The sequence below is a fragment of the Falco biarmicus genome, chromosome 1, assembly GCF_023638135.1.
Source record: "Falco biarmicus isolate bFalBia1 chromosome 1, bFalBia1.pri, whole genome shotgun sequence".
NCBI lineage: Eukaryota > Metazoa > Chordata > Aves > Falconiformes > Falconidae > Falco > Falco biarmicus.
Window position 1 is genome coordinate 34,304,056 of NC_079288.1, and position 14,703 is coordinate 34,318,758.

A 14,703-nucleotide genomic window follows, 5' to 3' on the forward strand; every position below is an offset into this window, starting at 1 on the left:
TGGCTTGGGCACCCCAACACCGGCTGCTCCCAGCAGCCACCTGCCCCATTCCCAAGTGGGGCTGGGACCAGAGGAGCTGCTGGTCTCAGCACTCCCATCCCGCTGTGCCCGCAGGACACAGGGCATTGCCTGTCCCTCCTCCTCCTCCTCCCTGGGCGGATTTGGGGTGCAGGCACATGAGGCACAGGGAAAGCAGGAGACAGGGAGCTGTAGGTCCTGCACCCAGGGCAGGTGTTTCATTGCCATCACACTCCCCACGTCCTCTACCACTTGCTCAGGCGCAGGATGAGGGTCTCCCTGTCGCGAGGTCTGTAGTCAGCGATGCCTGCAGAGAAGAACAGCAGCCCCAGGTGGGAGTGCAGCCATGGGGGCTGCTTAGGACCTCCACCGTCCCCCTGGGACCCCCACCTGACACTCACCCATCTGCAGGCTGGTGCTGGGGGCGGTGAGGAGCTGCCAGTAGCTCTGCTTCTGCTGCTGGGCCTCCAGCCCCAGCACCCTGCTCAGAAAGGGGCCCAGGGGGGTGTCCCGGGTGTCAAACCTGGTGGGTGGGAGAGGGGGGTGAGGGTCTGGCCCCAGCGCTGCTGACACTGGGGCAGCTCTGCTGCCAAGGGAGCCAGGCAGCGGGGATCAGGGTGAGCCCATGGCACAGGTGCAGGGCACGTGGCCACCCTGGGTGTGACACCCAGGGACCCCAGAGGATGCTCATGCATGGCGACATACGTGAAGTTGGAGGGTCCCTGCACAGCAGCTGCCGTAAGCACGTCCAGGAGGGAGGCACTGGCGGGCACAGACACTGGCTGGTCATAGAGCCGGTGCTGGGAACACCGCAGCTCGGGGCACTCCACCACCAGCTGCACAGTCTTGTTCCCTGGCCTCTCCGGCAGCGGTTCAGGGCTGATGGGCATCAGCGTGTCTGCAAGAAGCCACCATGGTGGCGATGGACACAAAACCACCACTGTGACGGCATCTGCACTAACCCCATCCCAGCTTTCCCCCATCTCCCCACGCCACCCTGGCTCCTACCCGGCTCCTCCCGGCAGCGCATGGAGGCTATGTCCAGGTAAGAGCGGCCGTACAACACCGGCAGTGCCTGGGCCATGGTGGCAGCGGTGGTGAAGGCGTCCAGGTTCTCCAGCAGCGCAGCCATGGCCCGGCCATACGCTGGCTGCGTCTGGCACATGCTGGTGGCGATGAAGACCTGGGAGCCGGAGGGAGGAAGGTGGCAGGGCAGCAGCCCAAGGAGGGAGGTGTGCTGGGTCCCTGTGGGCACCGTGCTGCTGCTGCTGAGCACCACCTGCCTGCGCACCCTCTGCCCTGGGGCAGCTGCCTCTGCCCAGGCACCCACATCCGCAGCCACGCTCACGCCTACACCCAGCGTGCTCCTTTGCTCATGCCTGCACCGATGTCCGCACCGGAGCATGCACCCAGTCCTGCACGCACCAGTGTCCCAAACCTCCGCCTGTGCCTGCACCCATGCCCCACCCTGGAGGCCCCCTGCAGATGACACCCACCTGCATGGCCCAGGGGGTGCTGTAGACATTGCCAATGAAGCCATCCTGGCCCTGCGCCTCAACCATCCTCCTCCTCACCCTGCGTGTGGCCGCCCGCAGCTCTGCCGCCAGCCTGGTCCCCACCAGCCGCTGCTGCTCCAGGCAGGTGAAGGCCAGTGCCACCACTGCCTCCGTGTCTGCAGGGACATGGTGTCATCCTGGCTGCTGTGCACTTGCCCTGGGCGCCACCGTCCCACCTGTCCCCAGGGACCCTTACCCACAGCGCTGCCGCTGCTGTGCCTGAATCTGCTGTGGTGCTCAGCTGCCAGGAGCCGACGGATCACCTCTTCCCGCACCCGCTTGCGGTGGACGCACAGTGCCAGCACGCCCAGGCTGTACTGGTAGTAACTGGTGAGGGGGTGGCCGTGGTGCCGGGAGCCTGGAGACATGGTGTCATGTCACCAGAGTGAGCTGGTGGCCCCATGGCTGAACATGCTGGTGCCCAGGTGGGTGCTCACCACGGTAGCCCTGTGGGGATGCTCTCACCTGCCCAGTCCTCCTCCAGGTAGTATTTCAGCCATGTCACCAGTGAGCGCAGAGGACCAGGCTCCAATGCGGGACAAGTGGCCTGCAGCCCCAGCAGGTACAGTGCCAGCCGCCCCGTCTCCGGCCACTCTGCCTCAGTGCTCCTGCAAGCCACTGCATCAGCTTCCGCCAGCAGCCAGAGCCCCCCGACCATGCTGGGGGGCTGTCACCCTGCTGGTGGAGGGGACCGTCCCCATGGGACAGATGCACGTACATGCTGTGCTCAGCAGCCGCAGCATCCTGCTGGGGGTGGCTGTGGGGTGCAGCGTGGGGCCGCCCAGCTGCCTGCACACTCCTGTGGGAACTCAGCATCAGTGGGCCGCTGGGGCAGCATGGGTGGACAGAGGACACCCCCCAGAGGCACACGGCAGGGAGCCGGTGACCCCTTGGGACCTACCTGCCATAGCGGCGCTGGAAGGTGTCCCGCAGCTGTGCCAGGTACTGCTCCTCCCTGCGCAGGTTGTGGACACGGGCCAGGCGAAGGGCCAGATAGACACTGGGGTCAGGGTCCCGCGTCGGGTCCGCCACCAGCCCCAGCAGCTGGGCACTCAGTGCCTGCACCACTGCCGCCTTTCCCGGGGCTTCTACCCGCCACGGCCCCAGGGAGAGGGATCAGAGGGTGAGGGGTGGGCAGGAGGGGGCCAAGCCCACCCCAAGCACCAGCCCCATACCATCTGCAGCCCCCAGTACCAGTTGCATGGGGCCAAGGTTGTGATGGACACCCAGCATCCCAACCCTGCTGCGCTCCCCATGCCTTCTACATCCCTTCAAGTCCCAAAACCTCAAGTCCCCCCAACTCCAAAAACATGGAAGAAACAAGAAACATGACATGGAATGGAAGCGTGGAGAATCCAAAGCCCTGGCATGGCCACCCTCCACCATGCCCATAGGGCTGGCAAGGTGCTGGGGTCGTACCACTAACCCCAGGGACCCTGCAGGACCTAGGGGGGCTGCAGGCATCGGAGCAGGGAAAGTGGGCTTTGGGAAGGGGGTACAGGAATAAGGCTCAACCCTGGCAGCCACTGGGGAGAGCGCTGCCCTGGAAAACTCACTGGAGGGGTTTCACAAGGCCAACACCCTCACTGAGGCATGGGGCTGGAATACAGGATGGTGCTCATCCCCCCCAGCCCTGCCCTGGTGGACCCCCCTCCACTGCCACAGCCAGCTCAGGGACCCGCTCTGGGCTCTGTCCTGCATGGGCGAGACCCCCAGCTCCAGCGGGGTCCCCAGGCAGGAGGCAGGGGTCCAGGGCCACAGGTGGTGGCTGGCTGCTGTACTCACCGCAGAGCTGGGCAGGCAGGACCGCAGCCTGCAGCAGGATGAGAAGCAGCCACATGCCAGAGCGAAGGAATGGGTGCCACAGCACAGCACGACTGGCAGCCCGGCAGAGGCAGGCGGAGCCCAGCTGAGCAAGACAGGACACCGCTGGGGACGGGAAGGTGTCACAAGATGCTGTTTCCGCACACTGGGGCCAAGTCAGCATAAAACGGGAAAGGACTTTGGCTGCAGACAAAGCAAAGGGAAGCAGAGCCGACCCACGCCAGGGCAGAGATAAAGTTCTCACGGCCGCTTTTCCCTCTCAGCTCCCTGACCTGGCACAAACCATGCAAGCACCAAGGTCTCCCTGCCCTCCACACCATGGGCAGGGCAGCAAGACCCAAACTGCCAGTGTTCAGGTCAAAATCACTGGTCAAAGTTAACCCAAAAAAAGAAAGGGGATGAAAACCCCCAAAACCCTGCACCCTCCATCGCTGTAACCTTTGAAACCAGTAACTAAACTACTCGCCTGGAACTGGGTTTTTATTGAAGAGGAGAATGAGGATTAATCAGTCCAACTCAGCCGATGAGTGGGTATTGGGGTGCTGAACCCCAAAAGGTAAATCCCCACAGCCTACGGGAGTCCTGGGGTGCTGCTGGGGCTCAGGCCTCTGCCTGCCGAGGGACACCTGAGCTCAGAAGCAGGTGACAGGCTGTGGGGACTCCCTCCTGCCCCCCACAAAACCCCTGCACCTAGCAGCAGCTGAGGACTGGGCTCCCAGTCTCCATCACCGTCCTGGGATATGGCAGGGATCTGCACCGGGATCAGCCAGGGCATGGCCATGGGTGCCCCACCAGCGATGCTGGGCAGAGGAGACCTGTCCCCTCCTGCCACTGAGGTCAGCTGCTCTCTCAAGGGTACTGGGGATGGCTGAGGGCTGCAGGAGGGCACATAGCACCGATCAGCACCCACAGGCACCACCGGGTTCACGAAGCACCCAGAGACAGCAGCACACACTACCCTGCTGGCTGCAACCCCAGAGGCAGTCCAAGTCCCCCCTCAGGGACCACAGGTCAGGTCCAAGTTCACGTTACCCGCAGCCCCACATGACATCAGACAAACCCACATCCCACCCTCGGGGTCAGGCTGGAAACTAATGACCACAAAACCTCCCGGGGTCACCCCAGCTCAGGGACAGGCACCCTGAATGCCCAGCTTGCTAATACTAACACCACAGCACTGGGGGCCCTCGGCTGGCTGGGACAGCCAAATCCCTTCGTGTGGACCCCCTGCCCTCCGGGAGATGCGCTGGTACCCGGGGACTCGCTGTGCAGGGACAGGGGGTCCGGCGGCCTCTGAGGCAAGGGAGAGGCTAGGGAGAAAGGTGCGGGCCAGGGGCCTCCAGAGCCTGGGTTGAGTGGGGCCGAAACAGCCGGGCCTTCCCCCAGGAGCCATCCGCGCTCGCCCCTCAGCTAGGCCCTAGAGAACGGGGTCCCCCAGCGACTGCACCCCGTGCACCGGAGCGCGGCCTGCCGCGGCCTAAGGGCCGCCTCCCGCTGGCCAGCGCCGGCCAGCAGCGACCCGCCAGCCCACTGGCCCTGCGGGTGACCAGGACCCCCCCAGCATCCCGTCCCCGCGGGTGGCCGGGCCGGGCCGGACCCTGCCGCCGCCGCTCCCCGCAGCACCCCCGCCGCGCCGCTGGGCCCCCCCACCCCGCTGCATCCCGGCATGCCCCGCGCCGCCCCGCAATATCCCGGCGCGCTCCGCGCCGAAGGACCCCTCCCGCCAGGCCGGGCGGGCTGCCCGCTGCGCGCCTGACCAAGCCCGGCCCCGCCGCGCTGCCCGCGCTGCCCGCCCTGCCCGCATGAGCGGGGCGGGGCGGCTGGGGCGGGCGCGGGCCGCGGGCGCAGGCAGCACCGGGGCAGCCCGGGGGCCTACGGCGCCGGGAGCACGCGGGCGGCGGCGGCGGGGCCATGGGTGGGCTGGAGAAGAAGAAGGTACCGCGGCATTCCTATCCCTGTCCCTGTCCCTCCGCTCGGCGGCCACGCTAACGCTTCCTGGCGCCCGTGCCCGCCTCTAGCCGGTGCCTCCCTGCATCGTGCCGCTCCCCCCCCCCCCCGGTACCGGTGCCATCCCCGATCTCCATCCCCGGTGCCAGCCCATTCGTGCCGTGACACCCGGTGCCCGGTCTCCACCACCCCCCCTAGCTGGCCCCCCACCTCCGGTACCGGTGCCCGCCTCTGTCTCCCCCCCGGTACCGGTGCCACACACACACACACCCCGGTGCCCGTGCCCATCCGTGCCGTGACACTGCGCCCGGTCTCCCCCCCTCCCCCCTCCGCCCTCAGCGGGCCCTACCCGGTGGCCCCTTTCAGCCCCCTGCCGCCGGTTCTCGTTTATCCTCCCTCTCCGGGCACCCCGGTGGCTCCGGGGCTGCCCCTCCCGCCCCACTCCCGATGGGGGCCCCGCCCCATGCTGACCCCCCCGACCCCCCCTCTCTCCCCAGTACGAGCGGGGAGCCGCCACCAACTACATCACCCGCAACCGGGCGCGGAAGAAGCTGCAGCTGAGCCTGCCCGACTTCAGGTGCGCCCGCCGCTGAGCCCGGGACCCCCGGGACCCCCCGGACCCTGCCCGGGCACCAGCAGGAGATGGAGCCCATGGTGGGAGCATGGGGTGCCCCTTTCCCTGGGCAGTGTGGTGGTGTATTCTGCGTGGCCGGGGGGTTTCAGGCTGCTGAGTGTTTTGGGGGTTTCCCCCCACGAGGGGTGGCAGCGCGGGGAGGGGGGGAGGGGCCCCAGGGCCCTGTGTCTCATCCTTGTGGCCGTGCCCAGGCGTCTCTGCATCCTGAAGGGGATTTACCCCCACGAGCCCAAGCACAAGAAGAAGGTGAACAAAGGCTCCACGGCACCCAGGACCTTCTACCTCCTCAAGGATATCAAATTCCTCCTTCACGAGCCCATCGTCAACAAATTCCGGGAGTATAAGGTAATTGTCTTGCACAAGACCCCGGGGTGGTGCCTGAGGGGCTGCTCAGGGCTTGTCCTCTCCTGCAGAGCCCCCAGCCTCCCCCTCTCCCCCCAGGTTTTCGTGCGGAAGCTCCGGAAGGCGTATGGGAAGAGCGAGTGGAGCACCGTAGACCGGCTGAGGGACAACAAGCCCAGCTACAAGCTTGACCACATCGTGAAGGAGAGGTGAGCCACTGGCCAAGTCCGAGCAGAGCCATCCTCTTTTGGGAGGAGCTTTCCCTGCAGCTGCCTGGACCTGTGGAGCCTTCACCATGTCTGTCCCTCTTTAGGAATCCACCTCCTATATATCATCTGGGTTTTTTTGTGGAAACCAGCATTTCTGGGCTGGAGAAGACTGTAGTGTGCTGCACGCTGGCTGTAGCAAAGCATGAGTGAGGAGGGTGTGCCTGGCTGTCCTAGGTGGCTCCAGGAAGATGCTGAGAGCTCTCCTCTCCCTGAGCAGTGTTTTCCTTGGAGGGAGGGCTGGTAGAGGGTGCATTGTGCCAACAGGGTTGTTGAACTTGGTGGCAGTGAGAGAGGAGAGGACTCAGGATAGAGGGAACCTACTCTGGCAGGTCTCTCTTCCGTGTCCCAGTGGTGCCTGGGACCTTGGGTGCAGAGAGGGAAAGGAGAAACAGCACTGAGAGACAGATGCTGCCCTGACGAGCTCTGTGCTCGGGAGGGAGCGCTGGGCACCTGGCAGCTGCACCACTGCTCGAGCTGTGGGGCCGCGCTGTCTCCCTCCAAATGCGACGTTTAAGTCCTGCAGTTTTCATTTGGGCCTCATCTGTCTGGCCGAGGAGGGCCACGTCCCGGTGTGCTGCGCCGCAGGCACGCTTGTCTCCGTGGGTCCAGGCAGGGATTCCCCCATGGGTCAGTGTAGCAGGTGCCCTAAACGCTGTTTACACTCTCCCTGTAATCAGGGGTGTTGCCATCCCCTCAGCCAGGGCGCTTCCTGGCTCCCTGAAGAGCCCTGAGCCCCGGGAGCTGTGTGGCTGCAGGCTTCTCCCTGCCCAGGAGGGACACCCTGTCCCTGTGGGTCACCAGCTTTGGTGGGATGCGTGGCAGATGGATGTTCCATGGTGCTGGTTCCTTTCTCGTGCAAGGTCTCTGCCAGGCCCAGCAGCTTCTAGAATCATAGGATGGTTTGGGTTGGAAGGGACCTTAAATTTCATCTAGTTCCAACCCCTTGCCCTGGGCAGGGACACCTTCCATTAGACCATGTTTCTCCAAGCCCTGTCCGGCCTGGCCTTGAACTCTTCCAGGGACGGGGCATCCACAGCTTCCCTGGGCATCCTGTGCCAGCAGCTCACCACCCTCACAGTGAAGAATTTCTTCCTAATATCTAACCTAAATCTACCCTCTACCCTCTCTTCTTTTGGTGGCCACTGGGGCTGGGTGTGATTCCCCCTTCTTCTGCCCGGGCGCAGGTACCCAACTTTCATAGACGCGCTGCGGGACCTGGACGATGCTCTCTCCATGTGCTTCCTCTTCTCTACCTTCCCGCGGACGGGCAAGTGCCATGTCCAGACCATCCAGCTCTGTCGACGCCTGGCTGTGGAATTCCTTAACTACGTCATTGCCTCCCGCTCCCTGCGGAAGGTGGGCACTGCAGGGGAGGATGGGGCCAAGAACCTCCCTGCCCCAGGGGGGCTGTGGAGACAGGGGCATGGGACTTGTGCCAGCTGTGCTGGCAGCTTCAGACTGGGAACAAGTCCTACCGGGCTGTCTGTGACGCTTCCCTGATGAACCTGCTGACAGTGGAAGGGCTAACGAGGGCAGGGGCAGGGAAACACCCATGGCCTTCCCCCCCTGAGCTTTCACTCTGTTCCCTGCCAGGTCTTCCTCTCCATCAAGGGCATCTACTACCAGGCTGAGGTGCTGGGGCAGCCCATCACCTGGATCACCCCTTACACCTTCTCCCACGATGTGAGTACCCACCAGGAGCATGGCAGGATCCATGCAGGCTGTGTGCTGCTGCTGCCTCGCTGCTCCCTTTCCTGTGGCTGGGGAAGAGTTGAGAGACTGTCCTGTGGCTCTCATGCTGCAGACAAAGCCTGTGGTGACCGCGGGGCCAACTCAGGAGGCATGCGGGGCCACAGCCCTCTTCTAACCCCCAGGATGGCTGTACCTGTGTCCCCTGTGGCTGGCTGTACCAGTCTCCCCAGTTCCTTATTTCCGTTTGTCAATTATTAAAATGTGCCTCAATCAGCAATTAAAGATTAACCGGCAGGAATGAGGCTGGTGGCACTTAGGGAAGAGCCGAGTCAGACCCCACACCCTCTGCCAGGGTGGTTCTGCTGCAGCCCCTGTGCAGTCCGGGCAGGTGGAAGGGTGAGGGAAGAGCTGTGGGTGCTACTGTGCCAGGACAGCCGCGTGGCTGTGCCGCACCTTGCCACGATCCTCGGCAGGCAGGAGGTTGCCATCCCAGCAGTGCCCTCTTGTTTCACTCCCAGGCTTTCCAGGGCTTGGCACAGTTGGGTTGGGGCTTTCCAGCTTTGTGGCCTTTGGTATGGCCCATGCTGGGGCCTACCTCCCCAGCTCATCCCCGCAGCATCTCTGCCAGCCCATGTCCTTCCCAGCCAGCGTTACTTCTCACTGCCTTGAGTCCTGGCTGTTGTGAGGTTGGCTGGGTCCCTGCTGGGTTTGGCTCTTTGTCCTGCTCTTCTCCAGCTTTGCTGTGGCCTCCACTCCTCACCCGGAGGAGCAAAGTCCCTGGACCAAGCCACCAAGGGACCATCCACGATGGGATGAGGTGCTCCATCTGTCCAAGCAGGTCCCTTCATGGAGGGGTGGCAGCAGGGCCCCATGTAGCAGCCTGGAGAGCTCTCCCTGCCCAGGGTCTGGCAGTGGTCATGGATCTCCAGAACCTGCTGTGAAGGCGACAGGATCCTCCTGCCTGTGCCGATGGCATGGGCCTCTGTCCCTGCAGATGGGATTCTGGTCCTTTGTCCTTGTGTCCTCAACCTTTCCATGTGCCTGCAGCACCCCACAGATGTGGATTACCGTGTGATGGCCACCTTCACCGAGTTTTACACCACCCTGCTGGGCTTCGTCAACTTTCGCCTCTACCACTCCCTCAACCTGCTCTACCCCCCCAAGGTGAGGCCACCGCCTGCCCTGGGGATGCGCTGTGCTGGCCCGAGCCAGGTGGCACCACCTGATGTGGGTGGTGGGAAGTGAGCTCATGTTGGAGAGTTGGTGTGGTGGATGGGGGGATGTTTGAGGACTCTGGGTTTGGGAACTGCCTCCCTACATGTCTTGTTTCTGCCTAGATTGATGGCCAGGCTGATGAGCTGAAGCCTGTGGAGGGCAAAGAGTACGCCATGGATTCAGAGAGCTACCTGGAGGTGAGGGACGCTGCCATCACTATGGTCCATGGGAGAACCCTGTGTGGTCTTGTCCTGACTGCAGACCTCCTCCTGGCATGGGGCACTGTGTGAGGACCAAGGGGCAGAGCCAGATCCCTGTGTGGTGGAAGGGGCTCCTCCAGAACTCCTTGTCTCTGTAGACTAGCCAAGGGAGGAGCTGTGCTTGGCCTTGGGAGCCACTGGCCTCCCCCCTGCATGGCAGGGAACCCTCTGAAAGCCCCGTGCTGGGGCCTGCAGTGTGAGACAGTACATGGAGGAAGGCTGTCTGGTCCTAGGTTGTGTGACCTGTTGCTCTGAGAAGTTGCCTTCCTCCAGGAGGATGCCCTTTGTCCCATCCCCAAATTACTGGCTGGGCGTGACACCTTCTTGGTCTCCTCCCACTGCAGAAACTGTCGGCTCTGAGCGCCAGCCTGGCCCGTGTGGTGGCACCGACCCACGAGGACGAGGTGGAGATGGATGAGTTCCCAGTGGAGGGGGTAAGAGCCTGGGGGGGGAGCTCAGCCCTGCCCTTGGGTGATGCTGTGTGCAGTATGTCTGGTGCCCAGGCAAAGGCTGGCAGGGCCTGGTGTGGTGTTGGGAGGGACTGGCAGGAGGGTGGAGACAGCATCTGAGAGCCCCCTTGCAGAGAGGGGCTTGGCAGGGGCTGTTTTTGGGGAGGAGGCTGAATGCTTTGTTCTGAGCAGGAGACTGCAGAGCAGATGGATGCGAAAAAGAAGGAACAGGAGGCCCTGGAGAAGCACAAAAAGCTGTTTGAGGGGCTGCGCTTCTTCCTCAACAGGGAGGTACCTCGCGAGCCACTGGCCTTCATCATCCGGTACGTGGTGGGTGGCACCTCAGCAGCCGTGCTACACCATGATTGCCTCCCCAGCCTTTCTGTAAGGACTTTTGAGGCCAGTCTGCCTGACATCCCACAGGCGAGGTGACCCTGAGGGCCCCTCCTGCCTGCCTGACTCCTCGGTGGGTTTTGCTGGCAGGTGCTTTGGTGGCCAGGTCTCCTGGGACAAGTCCCTGTGCATTGGTGCCACCTATGACGTGAGCGACCCCTCCATCACCCACCAGATTGTTGACCGGCCCCAGGTGCAGCAGCAGGTTGTTGGCAGGTGAGTAAGGCGCATGGCCTGTCCCCACAGAGTGTCCCTGGCCATCTCAGAGCTGTCCCACGCTGTGTCTGCTCCCTTGCAGCCCCATGGGCTCCAGAGCCTGCGGTGGGAGGGAAGAGTCTGAGCCTGCGTCCCTCTGCCCCACAGGTACTACCTGCAGCCTCAGTGGGTCTTCGACTCCGTCAATGCCAAGCTGTGCCTCCCTGTGGCCGACTATTTCCCTGGCGTGCAGCTGCCCCCGCACCTCTCGCCCTTCGTGACGGAGCAGGAAGGAGACTACATCCCTCCTGAGAAGCTGAAGCTGCTGGCTATGCAGAGGGGCGAGAACCCAGGTGAGGGGAGGCTCCCAGGTCAGAGGAGTTGAGGAGCCGGGCAGCGTTGCTGCCTCAGCAGGGCTGTACCTGCTCTGGAGCCGGCGACTGCTCTCCTGTTGGTAACGGTGGGTCTCTCTGTAGATGGAGAGAGTGAGGAGGAGGAGGAAGAGGAGGAAGAGGAGGGTGACAATGACAAAGAAGAGGAGGAGGAGGAAGATGAGTCTGAAAAGGAAGAGGAGATGAAATTAAAGAAGATGGAAGAGCAGAAGACTCAGAGCAACAAGGTACGGTGCCAGCAGCGGGGTGGGAGCCCCAGGACGAGGCAGCTGTGGTGAGCTCTGTCTCTGCTGGGGCTTTGCTTGCTGCAGGGTGTCCTGGCCCGCTCCCTGCTCTGGGACTGCTGGGGCTGTGCTGCTCCTGTGGCAGCCACCACACCTCTGGGTCCTGGACCTGTGTCCATGAGCTGCAGCTCCCATTCACGCTCAGGACCTGCTGCCTGGTCTGGAGAGTGCTGTGGCTCTTCTGTGGCCCCCAGTGAATGTGTGGAAGCATCTCTCCCTGGGAAGGGTGGTGGGTTCCCAGTGTCTGGGGTCCTGAGCTCTCCAGCTCCCTGCAGGCGCTTCCCGTGAAAGTGACCGCTGGCAAGCTGCGGCTGGAGGACAAGCAACGCCTGGAGCAGGAGCAGCAAAGTGAGGAGAAGCGTCTGGCCATCATGATGATGAAGAAAAGGGAGAAATACCTCTACAAGAAGATCATGTTTGGCAAGAAGCGCAAAGTCCGAGAGGTACGAGCGTAGGGCTGCTGTGGGCAAGGACCCTTGCCTGCATCCCGATGCTAGCTCTCACCAGTCAGCTTGCAGCTACAGGTCATCAACACGGGGTCTGTCCTCACCTCAGGGGAGAGGGAGCAGCTTCTGCTTCTGACACTACCAGCTCTGGGCTGCCTCTGCTCCTCTCTGTACCTGGTGAGGGCACTGAGCAAAGGTGGGCAAGGGTGAGGCCCTGCCAGCCTCTTCCCCGGTGTCACCAGGCTGCGGTCTCGATCCTGGCAGGGCAGAGCCCCTTCTGCTCCCTTGAGGCTGTGGCTTGTGCTCAAAGTGGAGCTGCTGCTCCTCTCTGCCCTGTGCCTGACCTGGGTGCCCGCAGCAGACGGAGCCTCCCATCTCTGCCACGTACAGCAGGAGGGTTTGGCGGGGCTGGGGGCAGAGCAGCCCGTGGTGTCTGCAGACCGGTCTGACTGTGGGTCTCGGGGATTTCTCTACAGGCCAACAAACTCGCTGCAAAGAGGAAAGCCCACGACACTGCCGTTAAAGAGGAGAAAAAGAAGAGCAAGAAGGCACGACGAGCGTGACTGGGCCCTGGGGTTTCCTGAGGGGGCTGGCTGGCTGGCTGCACCCTGTGGACACCACTGCATTTGGGTCAAAACCCTTCAGCTTTGCTTTTGAGACAGAAATGCTAAATGAAAACATTTCCCATCTGTAAATACACCTCCCACTGTGCCTTTCCCAGGGCTCCCTCAGCTCCCCTGCGCTGGTGTTGATGCCCACCCCTGCCAGGGCTGCAGGATTAGTGTTGCAAGGACTGTCCTCTTCACGCTGGTGCCACCTCTGCTTCCTGACCTGCAGGGGTGGCGGGTGAGGAAGAAGAGGTCAGGGAGAGCTCTGGGCTCTTGCAGGTCCCTCTGGGATTGTTCCTTTTGAATTTGCTGAGCCCCCATGGCAGAGCAGCTCTCCAGGGCTGCCTGGCATGGCAGGGTGTTGTGGTGTGTTTTGGAGGCTCTGCACAAAGAGTGGGGCTTTGCCCCAGCTTTGGCAGAGAGGAGTCTGCAGCAGAGGAGAGCCCATCCTCTGCTCAGCCTGGAGCTACCCTACAGCATCCTCATGGTAGGCCGTACTTCTCTTGTATTTTTATTTGTAATTAAAGAAGGTGATGCTTTCCCAGTGGTGTGTGTTGTTTGTTACCTCCTGGCCGTGGCGTGGTGGCACAGCTGCACTCTGCCTGGTCCTGGGCATGGCAGAGGAGGCACAGATCTGTCCATCCAAGATACATGTGGGGCTGGAGTTGGCTCCTCATCCTGTGCCACATGAGTACGTACATCTAGGAGATGGAGCAGAAGGTACAGAGTATGGTTTCTGCTCCAGGTGCCACAGCCTGTGAGCACTGTCACTGTTACTTTGCTCCTTGTCACCTTTGCCAGTCCTTGTTCCCAGCAGCAGGTCTTGGTAAGGTCTGCTCCATCCTGGCTGGGTGCTGAGAGCCAACTCACTTTGTTCAACCAGAGGGAAGTGCAAAGCCCTGCTACTGGGGAGGAGCAGCACCAGGACATGGTGGGGCCATGGGAAGCAGCGCTGTAGAAGAGGACCTGGAGGTCCAGCCAGGCACCAACTGGACCATGTGCCATCAACGTGCCCTTGGAGCAAAGAAGGCTAATCAAGCTGCTTGAGAAGTGTTGGAGGAGGTTGAGGGAGATGATCCTGCCCCTTGGTGCTGGTGAGGCCACTCATGGAATGCTGTGTCCAGCAATGGGCTTCCCAGCGCAAGAGAGGCATGGACACGCTGGAGCATATCCAGTGAAGGGTCACCAAGATGATGGAGGGATGGGAGCATCTCTCCTAGGAGGACAGGCTGCGAGAGTTGGGACTGGAAAAGTTCAGGTTCAGGGGGATCTTATCAATGGGTATAGATACCTGAGGGAAGGGTGTGAAGGTAGAGGCAGGTTCTTCTCGGTGGTGTCCAATGCCAGGACGTGAGGCAATGGCACAAGCTGAAACCCAGGAGGTTCTTCAGAACATCAAGAAACGCTTCTTCACCGTAAGGGTGACCAAGCAGTGGCACAAGGTTGCTCAGAGCAGCAGTGGAGTCTCTGTCCATGGAGACATCGTGACCAGGCAGGTTGAACCAGCTGGCCCTCAGAGGTGCCCCCAGCCCCACTGCTTGCAAAGGGCCAAGGCAAAGGTCTTTTGGGGCTCACTATCCCTCTCCTACCTTCCTGCAGCAAGCGGCCAGAATAGCAGTTTTGGGGGTGAAGGAGAGATTATTTTGGGGCTCTTGGCTGAGATAAAGCAACACACGGAGAAAGCAGGGCTGCCACAGCCGATGCCGGGGCATCAACCCCCTGGTGGCACAGGGCACATCTGGAGGATTGGCAGCCCTGGAATCAGTGCTGTTCCCCCCCTTTCCCCTAAATCCTGGGGACTTTTCTCCCAAAACAGCCACCCACACACATTTCCTCGCCGGGGCCTACACACGGCCCTGGGGCCTCCTCATGGCTGCCCTCCCAGGCACAGGAGGGTAACACCTTTGGGCAAGATTTATGGGGGTTTTCCCCCTTTTCCGGCTCATTTCAAAGGTTGGGAAGGGGTGTCCTGCGGCGGGGTGGCTTGCTGTGGGGATCTGAGGGGTTTTGGTGGTGGCACCCTCACCTCCAGCCACGGCGAAGGCTCTGGTATCCCACAGGGATTTGTAGGGACGTCCTCGTTTGGAGTTGCGCTGAATTTGTCCCATCACATGGGGCTTTGTGGGGACACTTTGTCCCCAGTTGTGGCGAACGCTGTGCCGTCTTGTGGGGGGGACAC

The 14,703-nt window shown here is 62.3% G+C and overlaps 2 protein-coding genes across 2 annotated transcripts; one reads left to right on the forward strand and one right to left on the reverse strand.

The window, feature by feature from the left end:
• Positions 1–208: 208 nt before the first annotated feature.
• Positions 209–4,993, reverse strand: TCN2 (transcobalamin 2). Its single transcript, XM_056349966.1, has 11 exons — positions 4,664–4,993; positions 3,360–3,581; positions 2,476–2,662; positions 2,293–2,373; positions 2,040–2,182; positions 1,771–1,932; positions 1,515–1,690; positions 1,027–1,201; positions 724–916; positions 420–541; positions 209–325 (listed from the first exon to the last, which is right to left on the reverse strand). The coding sequence occupies exons 2-11, from the start codon at positions 3,559–3,561 to the stop codon at positions 264–266; spliced, it is 1,503 nt and encodes a 500-aa protein (XP_056205941.1). The 5' UTR covers positions 3,562–3,581; positions 4,664–4,993; the 3' UTR covers positions 209–263.
• A 187-nt stretch (positions 4,994–5,180) lies between these two features.
• Positions 5,181–13,068, forward strand: PES1 (pescadillo ribosomal biogenesis factor 1). The gene is made up of 15 exons (XM_056349951.1): positions 5,181–5,333; positions 5,843–5,922; positions 6,171–6,324; positions 6,421–6,530; positions 7,775–7,946; positions 8,184–8,273; positions 9,330–9,446; positions 9,620–9,694; positions 10,102–10,191; positions 10,399–10,529; positions 10,690–10,815; positions 10,963–11,147; positions 11,271–11,413; positions 11,746–11,913; positions 12,393–13,068. Exons 1-15 carry the CDS (start codon positions 5,310–5,312, stop codon positions 12,477–12,479), a joined length of 1,752 nt encoding a protein of 583 aa, XP_056205926.1. The 5' UTR covers positions 5,181–5,309; the 3' UTR covers positions 12,480–13,068.
• The last annotated feature ends 1,635 nt before the right edge of the window (positions 13,069–14,703 follow it).